General features: G+C 39.3%; 1 protein-coding gene across 1 annotated transcript in view; it reads left to right on the forward strand.

Annotated features, from left to right (window-relative positions):
- Window positions 1-21,040, forward strand: part of LOC122801293 (vomeronasal type-2 receptor 1-like) — a 257,734-nt gene that overhangs the window by 196,620 nt on the left and 40,074 nt on the right. Inside the window, exon 5 of the mRNA XM_044070840.1 lies at window positions 8,932-9,055. Within this exon, the coding sequence (XP_043926775.1) occupies window positions 8,932-9,055 (124 nt within the window). The remainder of the gene's footprint in view (window positions 1-8,931; window positions 9,056-21,040) is intronic.

The following is a 21,040-nucleotide window of genomic DNA, read 5'->3' on the forward strand; positions in this document are numbered from 1 at the left end:
GGAATCCGAGAAGCTCAGTAGTTGTAGCTTCTTCAGAGAACAAATGTGTTCTCTGAAGAATCTACAACAACATTTTTTGGTAGCGAAAATGCTGTTTTTACAACTTTTAACAATAAAATTTTGCATTTAGAAGACACCACAGTTTCCGGACTACTGAGCTTCTTGGATTCCTTGTGCCTGGTTGTTTTTTAGAGAAACACAAAAATAATGACTTGTTCTCTAAACAAAAAGGCACTTTTATGTGTGGTCACTGTAATTGGTGTAGCTGTTTAAGGACAGGAAATTCTTTCCAGATAAGGGGAAAGAAATACAGCATTTATCACAAAATAAACTGTGAGACTAAGTCCATAGTTTATTTAGCTATTTGTGATTGTTGTCCAGCGTACTATGTTGGTAAAACAGATTGGAAATTTAAAGAAAGGATTTACCAACATATGTACACCATTAAGAAAAGTAAAACTGACAACGCCTTAGCTAAGCACATCAGTCACAACGTAGGGCACAGTTTTCATTTTATTGCCATTGACCATGTCCCACATAACAACAGGGGTGGCCCAACAGCATTACTCTTAGAAACCAGAGAACTCGAATGGCAGATAAAACTGGAGGCTTTTCACTATCCTGGTTTAAATGAAAACTGCAATATCTCGTGCTTCCTGAAACTTAAAAGTTACTTGAGATAATTGTATCTCTTTCAATTACAGTTACTTTATTCACTTAAAAAATTCTTTAGCTATTACACACTAGCATAATATTATGGCAGTTACCATTTCATATTAGCCTAACATGATAATGGTTGGACAAGTTAACTTAACATATTTTTATACTTTTATATTTATAATACACGTCACTAGCACTGGTAGTTTTGGTATACTTTCAGACCCAAAGATACTTAGCAATTTCTGTACAAAACCACTCTGTTAAGCTTTTCTTGAAAAGTTGCTTCATTGGTTTATATATGTAATACAATTTTACGTGATTTGACACAAACAGCTCAAAGTTCAGCTGGGTAAAACTATGGAACTAGAAAATGAAGTAGATGTTAGCAATTTTTGCTTCTACTAGTAATTTTAAAGTTGACAAGGATTTTACTTCTCTTAATCCTTTGTTTTTAAATATTGTTAATTATTTGCATTATTCGAGTTATGCAGAAGTGACGCTTTTTAGTTGTGATATCACTTGTATTTAAACTTTGAATTTTGGCGCCACACTGTTTGATTCTCTGAAGAAGCTACTGAGGTTTACAGTAGCGAAAACGTTGTGGATCTATTTTATATTAATAAAAACTTGCGTTAAGAAACTTGAAGCTTACTAGATTTGGCTCCTGGAGCTAGCTTTGGACACCTGTGCCTTTTTGTATCGCTGGTTCATTACTGATCAAATATTTATAAACCAATAGGACATATGTCCCAACAAATATTTTGAGATTAGACATACCGACTGAGGTGTGGAATTGCATTTTTATGCACATACAGTAAAGATAGCTCATTTAACAACTTACATATTCTTCTAGTTTTCACTACATTCCTATTAACTGCAGGTATATGTCCCTTACATGTATTATTGCACTACCCAATGTCCTTATATTGTGCAATTGGATTTTGCTAGATCATTATATACATGAGCTTTATCTTACAAACTGTCCAAGATGCAGATGTTACTGCTACATATTTTGAGAGTTGCTCACACACACTACTGCTAAGATGGTACACTGACAGATCTACTTTGATATAATTATCTAGATATGTTCAAGTGAAAGTATCAGTTATGTGTCAACAGCTCCCTACATTTCTGGCAGCACACTGACATTTCTGGGGAACACAATACCAAGCTACTCATGTGCCAGATTAACCTGTACATGCTGGGCATTAACCAACAGTTGAGGGCTGTAAATATGCATAAAAGCTACTGGCACTCCCTTCATCCACATTATATGGGCCTACCCAAGTGTGGGTTAACACTGCTTAATACAAAACTGCTATTTGTAGAATGCAACAGTACAACAACATATCAAAGAAAATGACACAGACGCACTCCAGGAATTATACATTTATTAAAGGATTATTACACCTTTATTTATTGGGTTAAAACACTTTTTGAAGGCTCTCTCATTTATTTTATATAACAGTACATGCAGAATAATTACTAACCTGCCTGATGATGCAGCCTTTGCAGCCTATCTTCATGGGCTTGCTGATTCATAGCCTGGACACTTGCAGTTGTGAAGTAAATGCAGTGATATTGAAACATACCTATCCATAGTATAGACAAGCATAGCAATTCTTAACTACTTAATGCAATGGCTACTTACTCAGTACTGGGGCATTAGGCATTGCACGGGATTTCTGGATCCACTGGTCCAGTTGATCCTCCTTACATCACTTCAAGTCAGAATAATGGTGTCTGACCTGCTCACCAGTCCGAGGAACACCAGTGGCACTGGTGAGATCACGAGCAAGACTGTTCCAGGCCTCCATTTTATATTGGGTACCCTGGTACTGGCCCCACAGGAGTCTTTCCTCATGATTGTGGACAAGGAGTCAAACCATTACTTTGGACTCCTCAATGCTCCAGTGTTATGCTCTAAATCGAGTGCCTTATCCAACACCAGCCATGCTGACTGCAGAAGAGAGCTACAACCAGTTATAGCAAGTATTCCCGCCTGTGGAGCTTAAATCTGCCTCATTTCCTGCACATATTTGTGATTGGCCAGTTTTGAAAAAACTCATCTGTAGGCACACCTGCTTAACTGATGTTGGCAATGTTAAAATTCCTTTGATAAATATGTGTCTGTTGAAAGTGCATGGTTATGAAATGCTATCATAGCTTAGTGGTTCAGTACTGTAACTATAGTGCACAGTATCCTGAGTTCGAGCCCTGCCTCTGCTTTTTATTTTCCTACTGGGCAGACCTGACTGGGTAAGTTACAGTAAAGGAGGTGTGGCCGTGTTTAGCCGACTGGTCTCAACTTTGCCTGACTTTTCCCAACGTTGCTCAACATTATTCAACGTTGCTCGATGTTGCGCTGGTTAGTGCAGTGCGCAGCTATGCGCAAATAAGTTGTGGTTGCGCTGGTTGGCGCGGTGCGCAGCTACGTGCAAAACCATTGCGCTAGTTAATGTGATGCGCAGCTACAAGCAATTTATTTTAAATATGCTCAATACTGGTAAAATGTGCTTAGCAGCACTTTATATTGCTTAAAATAAGGTATATATTGCTTAAAATAAGGTACTCAAGCCTCAGAATGCATAAACATTTCACCTTCATATATATATAATTTGTTCACTACTACATTTAACATTTCAATGCTTTTTACAAAACTTATACATAAAGGTCAGGAAATATTTTTGTATATAGATTTCCAACAGAAAATGGAACATGCAGTAGTGGGACTCAAACCAGGAATGCCTTTTCTTTGTGCGAAGGCTCTAACCACTACACTATTGCTGCTTTGCATAATTTGCATATATTTTTCTTATTATCCTCTTCAGTGTCTAAGCTGCTAACTGTAGCTAAGAAATGATCAAACCCACACAAACACACACGAATACAAGCAGCTATATCGGAAATAAAACAAAAAAAATTATTTTCATTTTTACATTTGTACTTGGTTTAACATATGGGGGAGTGTAGTGTTACAATGTACACATGTGAGCGGACTCGCTTATGTAAGTCGACATTTCTCGAGTTTCTTCATTGCAGGGGTGTGGATTTTTGGACTGCTCGGCAGTCCGACATGCCCCCTACACCCGTCCATGCTCCATGTAAGCTTTAGAGTTGAGGCAGCGCGTCCTCATTAATATGCATGGCACTCTGCCATCATACTCTTAGACTGGCGCTTCCATGTAAGACTAATCTAGTCTTACACAGAAGATTAGTGAATCCTGGGGATAGTATTTAATTACTCTATACAAGATATTTGTGCTTTAGCAAATCATTAATAGCATACTTGTTTAAGGGATCCATATTCAGCTTTAAATGAATTAAACATTATAAAAGAAAAAGAATAATAAAAATCAGTAACTACAGAATTCAAAGAGAACTCAAATCAACTTCTATAAGAAAAAACAAAACAATTGATAACTGAATACTAAAGTAAGTACAGTAACTCTGTTGCTTTGACTGCACAAGTTCTGAAAGTCAGACTATTGCTTGCAGCTACACTTCTTTTAAAGAGTCAAGATCACTAAATCAAAAACCAAGACACGATTGCTTAGATAAGTTCTGGATTGTCCTCTCTGCAGTCTGTGTGACTTTATAGCTGACTAGGTGCCTAGGCCTATAGTTTGTCTGTCCTATACCTTTCTAATAATAAACAGTGAAAATTAAAGGTAAAACAACAAGATATAAATCAAAGTAAATTTACTTTTATACAAACTATCCCTTCCTTCCTATAAACAATGAAAAATAAAATACAAATTCAAATAAAACTTCTCTTGCCAGGCAACTCCACAGTAAATCACAAAACAAAACAGGATTGTTTCGATAAGTTCTGGATTCTACTGCACCATTTTGCTGTAGTGTACTTTCTGAAGTGATATAATACCGCATCTGTACAACTGTATGACAGATGCGATTCATTTCACATACATTCACAGGTAAGTTACTAGGCAAGAGGTCAAGGAGACCATTAAAGAGCCTAGACCGGATTCCTATTTGTCCCAGAATACTATCTGGTTAAGTGACTTGTTCATAGCCAAACAGCAGGCAAAGGGAGACTGTGGGAATCAAACCCTCTAGGGAATCAGCTTGCTAAGAGCTCATAGACTTAATCTAATACATTAAGAGCTAGATTTTAGGTTTCATATATGGGCATGCTAGGTATTGAATCTTTGTCTTCATACTTGCAAATCATTGGTCGACAGGTCAGCTAAATTTGTCTGAAAATAATAAATGATGTTTTTTTTGTAAGAAATTATAGAGAATGTGAGCATAATTCCACAACCTCTCAGATATAAGTGAGCTCTCTACCCTTTAAGGTAATTCTTAGATGAGATGATGCCTAATGCCTGTGCCTTCATCAGCAACAGTGGATACTAAGCTATTTGGGTATTTCATGCACAGTATATATTTATTTTTCATGATAGTTGTAATGTGGTTTCCATATGTTGCTGTTGATGTGGATGTTGCCCACTACTGATATTTTTTTTTGCTTTATTTTTGCTACTGTTTTGTTAACTCTTTCAGCCTAGGTACTGACTTGTAAGGGTTGATTTTAATCAATGCAATACACTATCATGAATTCAGAGGTGATAAAAAACACAAATTGTGACAAACGAAAAGTATGTTTTCATCCGAAAATGTGTCCATTGCCTTTCTTGTTATGGTAGCAACACATGGCAATAATCCATATAGGAGTAATGCTCAGTTTACCCACAAATGGCTCTGGTTGGTCACTAAGGCGAAAGGCCAATAGGTCTATATTAATCTACAGCTTCTCTGTCCCTACTGTCTATGTCATAGCATTTACAGAGTCATTTCTTTGAGATGCCAAATATAATTCCGTACATGCAGTTTACATTATTTAGACCACAGGGTTTATTGTTTCCTAGATCTGTGTTTGTCCTAGTGCAATGTTTTACTCCACAGTAACTAGTTATGCTCACCGTATGCCAGTGTTTGTGGCATGTGACACATTTCTCTAAACAGTAGCATGTGTTCATAGTTATAACTGTTATAATTCACTGATGTGCTCTTCATATGTCTTTCAGTTCCAGAAGACCATCTAGAGCTACTGTGACACATCCTTGTGCTCTTTCATTTTATATAATATCATATACTTGTGGCTAATTACTTGTAAATATTGAAAATACATGGGAAACATTTTTTGGTTTTACTGGCTACTCATCTGACTAGTATTGTTTAAATGTTGTTCACTAACCCATTCATATGGGTGTATAAGTGTGTGTGTGTGTGTGTGTGTGTGTGTGTGTGTGTGTGTGTGTGTGTGTGTGTGTGTGTGTGTGTGTGTGTGTGTGTGCGTGTATGTGTGTGTGTGAGTGTGTGTGTGTGTGTGTGTGTGCAATGTTTCCTCACTTTGGGACCATATTTTGGAATTAGAGAAGAGAGATAGTTCTAGATTTATTTTCCATCTTCTGAATCTTAGAGACCAGGAATGCGGGAGCTTGCCCCAACTTTGGTGTACAGGGAAGCTTGCTCCCTTCAAAATGAATTGCTTTTGTATGCTCTGTGACCTCGGGACCTTTACTGTTTTGAATGAGTGGCCTCCCAAAGATTTAGATGCTTTAATTTAGTTTCAAAAATGGGCAAGTATAGATGTTTACCCTGATTGAAGAACAAACTTTGTCTAACAGGGTGTTAATGTACAAGTAATGCCAATTAAAAAAAAAACAAATCCATTGCTTCACACTAAGTTTCCATGAAACTCTGGCAAAATGTTGTTTTTTTTTACACTCCCCAAATGCAGCTTTGCGTTTAGCAGTATGAAATAATGAAGAAGAAAAGATAAATAAAAATAATAGCAAAAGTAACTGCAATAGCAGTTACAGAGACTTGCCATTTTATGTAAACCTTATTAAGGGAGGTTTAAAAAAGCTGCATTTAGCGAGGTAAAAAATATTAACAAAAGCATTATATTCTGAGTGCGATTGTCAGAGAGAGATATAGAGAGGAGTAGTGTTTATATGTGTGTGTGTGTGTGTGTGTGTGTGTGTGTGTGTGTGTGTGTGTGTGTGTGTGTGTGTGTGTGTGTGTGAGAGAGAAACACAGAAAGCATGAATTAGCAAGATGGGGGGGTTACATCTCTCTTAACTTCTTCCTGAAGAATTCAGATCCAGAGGGGCTTTTCATCAACATGCATTATCTCAACAATAAGAAATATGGAACTATAATGTCTGGGTTTATTGACTAACTGCACTTTTTTAATTTGATCGCAATGACAGATGACATATATCCAGTAAAGGAAATGGTTCTAATTGGTGCTTCCATTTGTTTTTGTATACATATATATGTTATGTGTGTGTGTGTGTGTGTGTGTGTGTGTGTGTGTGTGTGTGTGTGTGTGTGTGTGTGTGTGTGTGTGTGTTTCTGTGTGTGTATAAATATGTGTGAATCTTGTCTATTTCAGCCTCTGCCTGTGTGTCTTTCTGACTTTCTCTGTCTGTGTGTGTGTGTGTCGACATTAAAAATTTATATAACTTAAATTTTTGATGTAAAATAATTTCTCCAGCAACAATTACATATGCTACATTAACTTTGGAACATTAAGTGGAGGAACTATTTGACTTCAAAATATAAAAAATGTATATAATTATAAAAAATATAAAACAACAAATATGATACAGTTTAACTTATAGCCCATCAGCTAAATGCAATAATGCCCTCCAGAGTGGGTGACACTTGGGAAATAAAGGTGAAGAGGCCTGCCCCCTGTGGGATTGGGCCTTAACCCCCAATGTGTGTGCATATTGTGCATTGTTTCTCCAATAACTTTTACCATGTTGGGCATTATTTCTTGCTTAAGCACAGATCAACTAAAAATCACTTGGCTAATCGGGTCTATATTAAAATAGCCAAACCTCACTTACATGAATACGTAAACACCGACAAATAAATAGCGAACCACAAAAACACAGAACATCCTGAAGTGCAAAATTCGAAATATTGAATTGTCATATTTGGCTCTTATCCGGTATAACTCCCTAACCTAAATGTGCAATAGTTACAGACCTGCGGGTTAAGGTAAGTGCACACATAGTAATACATGCAACCTTTACTTTAGGGTTAGAAGTAGGGTTATGTTAAGTGTATGTATGGTAATATAGTTGTGTACCTGAATGTATACGTAAATTATACTTTTCCCGTAGTTGGGTGTTGTTTGTTTATAGTTAGATACATTTGTGTGTAGTGAATGTTTGATTAGGATATGGGATATATGTGTGAAGTGTAGATATGGGGAAGTGTGGATTATTTATTTTGTTTGGTTAGGTAGCATGTAGCAGGTGGTGGGGTTGGCCAACTATGGCAATTCGATATTTTGAATTTCGTGCTTCAGGACGTTCAGTGTTTTCGCGGTTCGCTATTTATGTGTCAGCGTTTAGGTATTTGCGTAAGTGAGGTTTCAGTATTTTAATATAGAACCAGCTAATCATAGTAAATCCAGGACTGGGATGTTAGATTGCATACAATATTTCATCCAAAGACTATTGATGAGCGCATAAAATTCACTATAAGCATAAATAGCAATATTTTTAAAGACTTTTCTTCCTTAGTGTTTATAAGCTGCAGGGAAACACCTTGCTGATTGTGCAACATTATATGGCTAAAATGTATAGTAAAATACCTTGTTTCCTTTCTATCATTTTATGTCTGGGCTTGCTTAACTTTTAGAATGCTAACAGAGTCTCACACCCTTTATTTCTTCTAGTTTTTGTGAGTCATAGAGGGTGCTGTTTTGTTATTTGAAGGTATGACATCCAACATGTGATTGAAATGTGTTTCTTACCTCATAGTACAAGTTAGTGCATGTAACAGTGCAGGCGGCCTACTGACACAATATGAGTTCCAGGCTTGCTTCAGAAGTAGGCCTGCTGTCAGTACTGACACATCATCTGCAATGTACTAAAAGTAAAAAAAAAGTATTTCATGTTCACTTATCACATGATGCATTAATAACAACACTAAACTTTGTTACAAGATTAATCCTGAAAAATGATAATACGTAAAAATACCTCCAACTATTAAGGTGAATAACAGTAGCTTATTTTCAATCACTTCATTCAAAATTACACACTTGTTACAGAACTCAAGAAAAATAGTTCCATTTCAGATTTGTCAGTCTTAGATTGTGTATTTTAAGGTGATGACAACCATTAATACATTAATACATTGTATACATCTTGAAAATCTGTATAGTTTCTTTGCTTGATGTACAATCCACATGAAAAAATAGAAATGTATTGTGTTTTCTAGGTCCCACACTCTTTGTGCAGTGAGAGTTGTTTGCCTGGTTATCGAAAATCTACTCAAAAGGGTCAGCCAGTCTGCTGTTTTGATTGTGTTCCCTGTTCTGAAGGAGAAATGTCCAACCAAACAGGTAGCATTTTGAGAAAAACACATTATAAAAATAGTACAGTTTATTTGGTAGCAGTGTAAGTCAGATCATACAGTACATTCAGCATGTCGTTATTCAGGCTGAATAATGCAAGAGGGTAAAGTCTATAAACTACTAATGAGCTGTATCCTACAGTGCCAGGTTTAATTCCTTCTTTTCCTTCTTGTATACTGTCTAACCTTAAAGAGAAGCTGCGGTGGTACAGCGGTAGCGTTGTTGCCTCGCAGCAAGAGGGTCTCCTGTTCATTCTTGACTGGAGTGCCTTCTGTGTGGAGTTTGCATGTCCTCCCTGCGATCGAGTGGCCTCAGAAAAACATGCGAGAATGTGTGTACCTTCACTGAAGGTTGGGTGTCGAGCTGGCAACTCGACACCATAAAATAAAATCGACTGCCAATCATTAGCGGGCCAGAGCTCCGCTGTGGTAACCCCTAACTGGGAAAAGATGAAAAGACAAACATACTGTCTAACCTTAAGAAAGCCACATAATGAGCCAGGTCTCAGGGTTACCTGCTTAATAAATCAATAAAATAATATCCTGATTTGATGTTAGGAATTCACTTGCATCTGATGTGGAAATGTTAACACTCTCAGTAGCCCTATCTTGTGCCATGCGATGAAACTGCACTGCAGAAACTGGGAATGCTGTTCAAAGTGTTAACCTGATCACAATTTGGGGACCAGAAATGTTTAATATAGATTATTATAAACACTTTAATGAGAAATTCCACAGACAAATGCATTCTGACTCTTGTCTTCACCTCTGTTAGCACTAATAAGTCTCTCTGTTAGGTTTTGTTCCATATTTGTTATAACTGTACTGGAATATTTAATAATTTCTGCACACCTTTTATTCTAACTTATTCCTGAGTCTGCTCTCCTCTCTGTAGTCATTTCCTTTTATGGATTTGACTCAAATCATGGTGGACAAAACTCTTTAGGTGAGTTTAGTCACCCATTAATTAGACAGACAGAATGATTATGAGATAGACCAATAGATGTATAGATAGACAGATAGATGGACAGAGAGATACATTTGAAACAGGTTTGTAAATCAGTGCCAAACTAGTCAGAAATATTTTTATGTACTGTATTACTGTCATTAAAAGATTTCAATTTTTAAACTTTCTCAACTGGCATTTGAAAGCAAGCTTCCAGATTTTTTTGTGATTTTGTAGAAGTGTGACTATTTTAAAATTCTTTTTTTGTATCTTGCTGTCAAACTGGTTGATCCTTGTGATTTTCAGGTGCTTTTAGTAATCATGTTGAATTAAAGCCTCTGAAAAAATATAAGAGGTGAATTTCATAGATGCATACTTCTCCAATGTAAAGAATTTCAAAGAACGTCCAGATTTCTGCCTCATATTTTAGCCTATTCCTCATAGAATTTGGTGTTCTGGAAAATTGTTGAGGATTTAAGTTGAATTTCAGACTTCATATCCTTTATTCTAGCAATTTTCCTAGAAAATAAGAACAATTTTTAAAATATTTCCATGTTTTGGGTCTTTGTTCACCCCATTATATTTGGTTTTGTCCCATGTTCTTGTACTATGAAGTTAAGCAGTATGAATTAATGTAAAAGCTGCTGTCTCCCCAGTCATCCCTATCCTGATCATGTCACTTCAGCACAACTGGTTGTTATTATGTGTGGAGAAACATTTGAACTTATTAATTTACACTCCAGAATACATATTACTTGCTATCTCTTGCTATCTCTTTTACTGCCTGAGCAGCCATTTAAAACTAGAAGTTATAAAATATTACATCGTGATGCCATAAGAATATACATTAGAGTGCTAATATTGCACACTGCACAGGGTTTGTGTTACCTCCAACAGTAAGCCTTTCTTCTGTCCTGCTTATAACATATCTGTATACTTTATTTCTGAAGCCTTCTCTGATGACTTTGCTTCTCTTGAAACAGAATTTTCTTTCATGTTCCTAGTAAAAAATATCCAGGTTAATAAACAGAAGAGTACATAATTAAATGACAAATGATACACCAATGTGAAGCTTTGTAAGATTCCATATTTTACAACACTGAGCTGAAAATTTTGGCATTTATTAAAATCAAGAGACAGACCCCCAGATTTAATAAGCTCCATGTAGGAAAAGTGTAAGTCCTACACAGAGTGTACTGTGGTCATGTCTGCAGCTCCCCCTCGGCAGCAAGTCTTGCATATTAATGAAGGCATGCTACTGAGAGGGAGCCATGTAGCATGGTACAGAATCAGTGCAGGGATGTTTAATCATCTGTGCACACTGTGGATATGTGAAATAATAATGTGAAACATGTTAAAATAAGATTTTTTATGTGTGTTTGCCCGGTGAGATGGGGTGGTTAGCAATAGACATGTGCCAAACATCTGAAAATAGAAACCAAATGCATTTAATTAGGTAGGAAAGGTTACATTTAAGCATAGCTAAGCAGGTTTGCACAGTGCGGTGCAGTGCTCAGCAGTGCTTAAACGTAACTGAGAGATATATAGAAATGTATAGCTCTAATCACCATATCCTCAGTAGATGAATGGTTTGAGTCATGGCCTCATGCAGTAGGTGCATGGTTCAAATACAGGCCATTCAGCTTTTTACATGCGATAGGGAAATGTTATAAATTTTTTTTTTATCATGTATACATTGCCATTTTCATTGGAGCCTTGAGGATAAAAGCCCCAGTTACAGACAAATGTCCAATACATTAAATTTACAGTACAAGATAATGTAGTGAAATGCATATGTTTAGGAGGGGTTCCTGTTAGACTGATGAAAATCTACATCCCCGATGACCGGATCACCGAGACGAGTTCACCGACACCACACATCCACGACAATGGTGAGTAGTGCAGAATGGGATTTATTTCCATTTCCGCAATGTGGTGGGATCTCGGAGTTGGTATATTTAAGTAGGTGGGGTGTGTAGGGTACAGCCCCCCCACATGGGGGGTACACTGCTACACAGGTATCTGTTTATTTTTTAAGTGTATTATAGACATGGGAGTAGGTTCTTTTCCATAATACATACACTTACCTTTGACAGGGATGTGTGGTGTCGGCGATCTTGTATCGGTGATCCAGTCATCAGGGATGTGGATTTTCATCGATGTAACATGGATCAGCTTAGGAGACATAAAGTAGAATAGATACACATAATAATAAAGTATCATTAATGAACAATTACTTTCAATATATTTTTTTTAGTTTTGAAAAACTCTGGTTTATCCAAAGCTAAGCTCTGCTAAGCATTGCTAAACCAAGCCAAGCAATGCTTAAACAGTTCTTGTTTTAGCAATGCTTAGCAATGCACATTTCTACTTAGCTGGTTTGGACACAGCAAAGCAATCCCAGTTTAAGCAGTCCTCAGCTCAGCTAAGCTAGTTTGCATACTACTAAGCATTGCTAAGCATTACCTGTCTAAGCCCTGCTCAGCTGAGCTCAGAGGGTTTGTTCAGTGCTAAGGAGAGCTGAACATTTTTAAAAATGGCCAGTGGTGGCAAAGGGCAGGAAAATAGCCTTATTTAAGTGCAGTAGGTGGGAATACAGCCAGAACCAGTTGGAGTTTTATCACTACAAGAGCTATGGCTGAAGTTGGAAAGGGTATGCACTTCTGGGTGCAGCGCTGGGGCATTTTGGTGTCCAAGGTCATGGTTGGGCTCCTTGTGAAAGACCATGATGACCAGCTGCTGCAAGGCCAGTACCAGGGGTCTGAATAAACATCAGAGGCCTAGACTGGCTGGCATGTGACATCACAACTGTAACTGGCATCCCATGCACTGGTTAGTAGGTGCATCATCATTATGATAACCTGAAACCTAGGCAGGAGGGGTCTCTTGGCCCAATGGATCCAAGACACTCAAGACCACAATCCCCCAGAAGTTTGTAAGTGTAGGAACCACTGATTTACCAAATTCTAGTATGAATATCTTATAGACAGGTGTGCAGGTATTTTTTTGCTCCACAGCTGCAGAGGAGAGGACTTGGAACCTGGAGGCCCATGCAGAGCGCCTGGCTAGGATGCACCAAGAGTGTGGTGAGTACAGATATATCTTGCAATATATAGTAATCTAATTAAGAAATACTACAGTAGTAACTGCCAGAAGTTATATTTTGTTGTAAGTGCACTGCAATGAATGTGTTCATAGACCTGGACTGATATAACTGAGTATTGCCAGGTGTAGTTCAATATAGATGAAAGCATGAAACACGTTAACGTTATGGAAAGAAAGTTAATACTGCATTAATAATGTTTGGGAATAACATGTGTATACTGTATTAATAATACATGTTCTGGTAATAAAGTACTTTGGCATTGAAAATGTGAAGGGAATAAATTAACTGCATTCCTACTCTACAGGATATACAGTACAACTGCAGTTAGAATTGTGAAGAAATAAAGTTCATACTGCATAGATTGTGGAATAACAGCTGTCTTTCTATGCCTGCATTGTTTCAAGTGTACAACAATAAAGATTGTCAGATGTATAACAATCACTGTGTCATGTCACCAGATGTATACCAATCACTGTGTCATGTCGCCCTCAATAAATCTGTGTTCTGCCAATTGTGTGAATTCTGGGCTGTTGTTCAAGAAATTGAATATTACAAGTGCTGTGAAGTAAACATGGATATAACACCATGAAGTGACTGAAGGTTGGCCAATTTAGAACTGTTATGCTAAAGTGTAGCTGTGGAACTATATCTATATAGCTATATATACAAGATATAATGCAATATGATATTTGTTCTGTGCTAAGATCTGAGCCTATAGTAGTACTGTCTAAGATATTATAGTGTGTTTCTCCCAGGATTGTCTTGTGTTAACCTTTGCAGTTCAGCTATATTCATTCTTGAACACAGGTACGCTGATGAAGGCAAGTATGAAACTGTAATAGTTGTACACTGCAAATATACCATCTGCAAGTGTATATGGATCAGGTAGGCAACCCAGCACCCCGATATGGTCTGTACAGATCACACATATTCCCATCCAATAGGGGTTAATTGTGTTCACCTGCATTCCAAATATTAATATTCAGTTCACCTACTATCTCTGTCATGCATGAATCTCTTGTATGTATGTTCAGCTGTCACTGCAGTCTTGTATGACTATCTATATGACCAGGTTAGACTTTGTCACCAGGTGAGCTTTAGGTACATATCACTCAATAAACACACAGCAGTGGCCCAGTAGCTCAGTGTGATAAACAATTTATATGTTGTTCATTTTGCCACCCACAGACCATGGTTTGAATGCAGGGACAGGTACTAAGATATATTTATAGTAACAGACAAGTAGTACTAATTATTTCTAGAAACAGTTATGTATTGTTAACAGATATTCACCCCACAGGACTTACAGGTAAATAAATCTCTGTAGTAGCTGTATGAAGGGTATACTAATGTTTATGTTCAGATGTGCTAGTGCTTAAGCTGTATGAACAGCAAAAAAAAATCAGCCCCTGGAAAGTTTCAAACCCATAACCCTGTCAACCACAGCACAATGCATTAGCTCAATAAGCCACTCAGCTTCAAAAACTAACAGGTGTTTCCATAAAAATATTCTCCTTGTCAGTGACACACTGCTTGTATATATAATGGGACAAATGACAACATACTTGGAACTGTGATACAGACACCAAATCAGTACACAGACAAATAAAATTTGATGGATGTATGTGAGGCCTAGGATATCAGGTAGAGATGACAACTGCAGACTGTTGCAGAATGTCCACAGATGTGCCACCTCATTTGGAGCACTTGTCACACAACCTATGCTGTGTGCTGGCGTATTGGCAAGTCAGTACACATTGACATTATGAAATCATGACAGACAGTTCAGTGTCACACGTCTTACACATCCACTCACACATGTTCATGCCAATCCTGTGTAATAGACTATATGCATGCACATATGTCTTGCAAATACACATGCTAGAGTTATTTACCCCATAGCTCAGTCTGTAACATTTCTAGCATGCTTAACATTTCTCCACCCACACTCCTGGCTTTCATCCCAGTGTGTTGCATGTCAATTACGTTATTGTTGGAACAATTAAATGACTGACCCGTGCAATTTAAGTAGAACTTTTTCTGCTACTGCAGTCACTGCCACCCATATTAGCACCTCAAAGGCATGTAGATTGGGACACACTTCACATATACATATAGGTGTCCTAAATGTTACCTACCACTCTCTGGATGGCACTATTACATAACATATGTACCAGAGGCACGCTCCTCACCTGGACTGTTATGGGTACCCTCACTCTGGCTATGTTGTGACAATAGAGCTGACACTGCTCCCTCACTCACATATACAGCTTGCTGTCCCACAATGGCTCCTGCGAAGAATGCAGCTGCTGCAGTCTGCAACATATGCATGAGTATGTTCAGCTACCTGCTACAGATCTACCGTACCCCCCAAACACCTAAAATGGGGAATCCACACCACACCCATACATAAAGGGGTGGGAGGGGAAGTGGTCAAGTGACAGAGACATGCGTCAAAGTCTGCCCCTACAAACATACACAGCTGATAGACCAGCAATACTGCAGCAGCATGCATATTCTGTTGCAAATGATGTACGACACTCACATCTCTCTGTCTCCTTACTGACCTCAACCCACATTATTAAACAGTAAACTGCCACATAATCAGAAAGTCTGTTCACAATGGCCAAACATAGCATACAAAACTGTCAATATACCACATAAATCCAAACCGTGGACAATATTTCAACCTACCCTTTGTGATGCTGCAGTCACCAAACCTCAATAATGTTCTTCTCACAGGCCAGGAAAAGGGCAAGGCCTACATGAAGGCCTCAAATACAACGCTGTGTTACCATGACTTTGGCTAATGAAAATGCAACCAAGCTGTTCTCAATGCAATTAGCAAGTCTGAGCCACAGACTGGTGCATAGATGATCAGCTGTTCATGAGCATTACCTACAAAAGGGAAGCTGCTTCCTATGGTACACAGATCTGTGACTTTCTCAATGATGACAAACTGCACTATCTTAGGAGTTCTGCACATAAAGGAGTACAGCACTATACCAGGTATGTAATAGTATGCCCCATGTAATCAGATACAGTTGGGGGATGCAGGCATGGGAAATAAGGATTAACACAATTCAGATCTTTGGTAAATGTCATGGAAGTACATGCCACTGTTAGCTGTCCAGCAGCTACAGGCTTCCCTTTTGGCTCTGTCTGCTGTGACATAGATCACAGCTGTGGTTCCAGAGACCCCCAGCAATGGTCAGCTGATATAAAAATGTGACTGAATTGTGCATTAAATAATAGTGACAGTTAATAGTGGTGGATACAGCTGCCGTATCACATGATATACTGTCAGTCTGCTGCTCTCATGCTATCAATGACACACACACATAGTTCAAACACTGTCCAGGTGTCCTTGATTGTTCCTGCCTTACTCTGACCAGGTCACTGTGTACTCAACACCTGTATATCATCACCTGAGAGCTATAACTAGCATACCTGTTGACCCCCTACAGCAGGACACCAGGGTATAGACAGTAGTAGTGGGGGGACAGGCTCACTCTTAGCAACTGAGTGTACATATTGAGCATGCAATGTGAGGGAATGAATACAGTAACAGATATTAAAGTACCATAACTGTTTTCTGAGGTATCTGGCCTGTGGCAGCCAGATTCCCCCCATCTGGAAACAAACATTACATATTGTCCAACTGATTTCTAGATATCCACATTTGTGTGGCAGATGGTCCACATATATCAGGCACATGTATACATTCTGCAAACGTCTGTATACTGCAGATGTTGGACACCCACAAGGATGATACCCTACAACATGTTTGCAGTGCTGTCTGTAATTGTGGTGCACAGATGTTGCTGGACTGTCCCCATACACCGGTGGTACCACTCACCTATCTGTCGTATGGTGGATGTATGTCATGGTACTGGTATGTCACCTATAGGGGACACACCACAGTAGATGGCAGTGATGGGATTGGACACTTAACAACACAGTACATCACAGCACGTTGCGCCATAATTGGTATACCTAGGATAATGCAAGGTTACTAGGCTATTGGCCCTTAAGCCCTGAGGTCCTTACAAGCCTAGCCATTACTTTATCCCAAAGAGAATCATCAATCAGCACCTGATACCCCTGTCATTGAGGGATGCAGGTGGGATCCCTGGGACAGATTTGTGGTATCCTATCAACTCATCAAGGTTACACTTGATGATGGTCTGCAAGGTACTATGTTTGACATGTATGGGAAGTGCATTCCTGAGACAGGGCAGTCTCTGAGAGACTAACCTGTCTCTCTGGCAGGTTTTGTTGATGTCAGTTATCACATCCAGGCCTGTTGTGCTGGTAATGTGCGGGGAAGTAGACTCACATATATGGGGCAGCTGTTGAAGGGTAGAGTCCAACAATGGGTTGTAGGTGTGCCACAGCCCACCTCTGGGCAACTTGTCTGATACCGAGTGGGGCACTACTGATTAGAGTCTGTCTGCATGGGACAGGTGTTGAAGGGCATGGATTACCTTTTTGAGTATTGCCATGGCCTTTCCAGTTGTTGCAGATTTATGGACAGGTACATATCAAATGGGTCATTGTACTAACGTATTCTTGTACTGGCTGAGGACTATACAGAGGTAATGTCCACCTTTCTTCTGGATGCAGTCCCTTTACCTATGACTTTCACCATGTATAAGACCTTTCTGACTACTGCCACTACATTATGGTTGAATGTGATATTGTTATCAAACTGAGTATCCAGGTCTGTCAACACAAGTTGTGTGTTTATGGGATTGCCAATGACATGGCAAACAGTGAGGTTGTGTCCTTGCCGTATGGTATGATGGCACTGCTTTTTGCATTTAGCTTGAGGCCAGGACCCTGGCACCTGTCTGTACCTGATGTAAGACCCTGTTGCAGTGTGTTAAAATCATTTGGAGGGTCAATAACAGACAGGACACAACTTACAGTTCCCAAGGCCTTATTCAATACCTCCATATGTGGGTGGTGGCAGTTAGCATTCATGCGGAGATACATGTGGTTTATGTAGGGGCACCTTCTACCCACAGGACCTTCACATGTATACAAATTGCACACACATAGGCAACACAGAGTAGGGCTGCCATCTTAACGAATGCCCAATGTCAGACACTTCTTGTACTATCATGATAGTTGGCAGGACAACCATAAACATGGCAAGTGCAAAGGATAGGACTTCTCTTGGTCTACCAATATGGCATCTTATTTTTGAAGCATTTCCCTAGGTTATACTATATCTCAAAACATTCAAGTGCTTCTGATGTAAAATGACTGGTTTATGCAATTATTATGTGTAGAAATGTTTGTTGTCTTACATTCTTGGGATGTTTTCATAGGACAAACCTGGCCAAACATAGAGTACAACCTGCATGGTGGGATATGTGTTGGGCTTAACACAGGCATGCTGCTATAAGCAGATACACACACACACACACACACACACACACACACACACACACACACACACACACACACACACACACACACACACACACACACACACACACACACACACACACACCATCTGCCTTTATTGAGAATAGAACTCCTGCCTGTCTAGTTGTACATACTATAGCACTACATACATATTGCATGCACTGCGGAGCTTATATATTGTCAGATTGTTGGACACTACTATTCAGGTGGATGGTGTCTGCAGGTGCTGTAAAGGTTGCCATGGGGGGCTAACATGTTTGCACAGGCCCTTAAGGTATAACTGTTGCACACAAACACAGCCACACTGCTGCAAGGGGATATGCATGCACACACATTCTCACACAACTGCCAGTTCTGAAATTAGAACCCTACCTATCTAGTTGCGTGTAGTAGAGTGTTATATACTTATTGCATGTGCCATGGAGCGTATGTACCTGGAGAGTGTCTAATGGTGCATCTGAGGTGGATGACACCGACAGGCCCTGAAAAGTAATCCAATGGGGGATTAACAGTCCCTCAAAATGGTATAACCATCAGACATGGTAGCCCACTGCTATAGGGGATATTCTTCACACACACATATACTCACACAGTTGCCAATACTGAGATTAGAACCCCTACCTACTTAGTTGTAAGTACTAGAGTGCTACCCCCTTACTGAGTGTGCCACAGAGCTTATGCACCTGGTGAGTGTCTAACTGTGCATCTAAGGTGGATGAAACCTGCAGGCCCTGTAAAGTAATCCAATGTGGGGATTACTAGAGTGGAACAGGCCTTAAAAAATATTGCATACACATAGGCAAGACATGCAAACAGCATAAGGGGGATTTACTGACAGACATACACTAGGTTGCCATGAGATTAGAACCACTATCTGTCAAGCTGTATACACTACAGTGCTACTTACTTATCATGTGTGCTACAGAGCTTATGGGTCTGGTGAGTGTGTAACTGTGCATCTAAGGTGGATGACATCAGCAAGCCCTGTAAAGTAGGCCACTTGGGGGGTTCAAAGGTAGGCACAGGCTTTAAAATGTATTAGCATTGCACACTGATAGGCAAGAAATAAACACAGCAGCAAGTGGATATACTTATAGGCATGCACTCATTGAGTTGTAGTTGCCAGGATTAGAACCACTGCCTATCTACATTATAATACTATGCAATTATTACATGCACCACAGAGCTTATACACTTGGGCGGTGTCTGCCACTGCTGTTGGAGTGGATGGCATCAGCAGCTGCTGACAGGGAGGCCACTGTTGTTGAGGACAGTAGTCACAGAGCTATAAAATGAGGGACCATTACACACACATAGGCCTGTAGGGCATGCGTATTCTGCTGTATGCGGAATATATACACAAGCACACTTAAGGTGGCTGAGGTAAGATGAGAACCCCTACCCACCTACTATTACACACTAGCACTCACAGTACTATTTGCACATGCCACTGGTTACAGTTGGTGTATGACTGGCTGCAGCAGTACATCACTCTATGCCTTTCTGGGTCTCTCTCTCTCTCTCTGACTTTTTGTCTACCTCTGTCTGCCTCTCTATACATGGTGTGTATGTGTGTGTATATATATATATATATATATATATATATATATATATATATATATATATATGTGTGTGTGTGTGTGTGTGTGTGTGTGTATGTGTGTGTATCTATATTAAACTCAACAGATCCAGATATAACGTATATGTGCCACATACTGATAGATAAGGATAATCATATCTGATGGGGATAGAGAAAAACAGTTAAGGTATACCTAGTTGTCTGTATGCACAGATATATACGGCCATCACAGTTCTATAGTCAGATGTGGGTTCAGACATGGGCTGACATTAACGTAGGAGCATGCTCAGTATGACTATCAATACTTACAATGGGACTCCAGATGAGACCTACCTGTACTCCAGTCCAGGATTTTGTGTGCTGCAGCCAATTGTCTGCTGAACTTGATGAAACAGTCCAGCACATCCTTGATATAATGCCTGAGGGATTTCCTGGCTGTGTACCGTCCATACTATCTGACCTATATCTAGGATGTGTACAGAGTGTATTGGACTGAACAGAGTTTTGCATAATATGTGTGGTACATTTGAAATAGCACTGTGATTTCTTGGTAAGTCAGTGGCAGATCATTATAGCTTGATGTGAGGTCATTGACAGACATTTTGGTTACTGACTCCATACACTGCAGGGAACCCATGTTACTGCACAAACTGTTCTATTCTGCATTTTCTACATTTGACTGGACAGTAGTTCCTCCTTCCCCTTATACGGTGGCCTTTGTCCTGCCCTGCTCCAGTTCCTGGCTTTGTCCACAGTTGCTGCTCTATGCAGTTGTATGTATGCTGTGACTGGGGTAAGAGATGTAACACCACACACAGGGTGACGGACTTCACACCTCTGACTGTCCCTGTTTTGCAGGTTGTCCAGCATTGTGCACCATGCATCTGCTCTGGTCCTCAGACAGTTT

This window comes from Protopterus annectens, chromosome 4.part1 (genome assembly GCF_019279795.1).
Source record: "Protopterus annectens isolate FY-2018-M chromosome 4.part1, PAN1.0, whole genome shotgun sequence".
NCBI classification, from domain to species: domain Eukaryota; kingdom Metazoa; phylum Chordata; order Ceratodontiformes; family Protopteridae; genus Protopterus; species Protopterus annectens.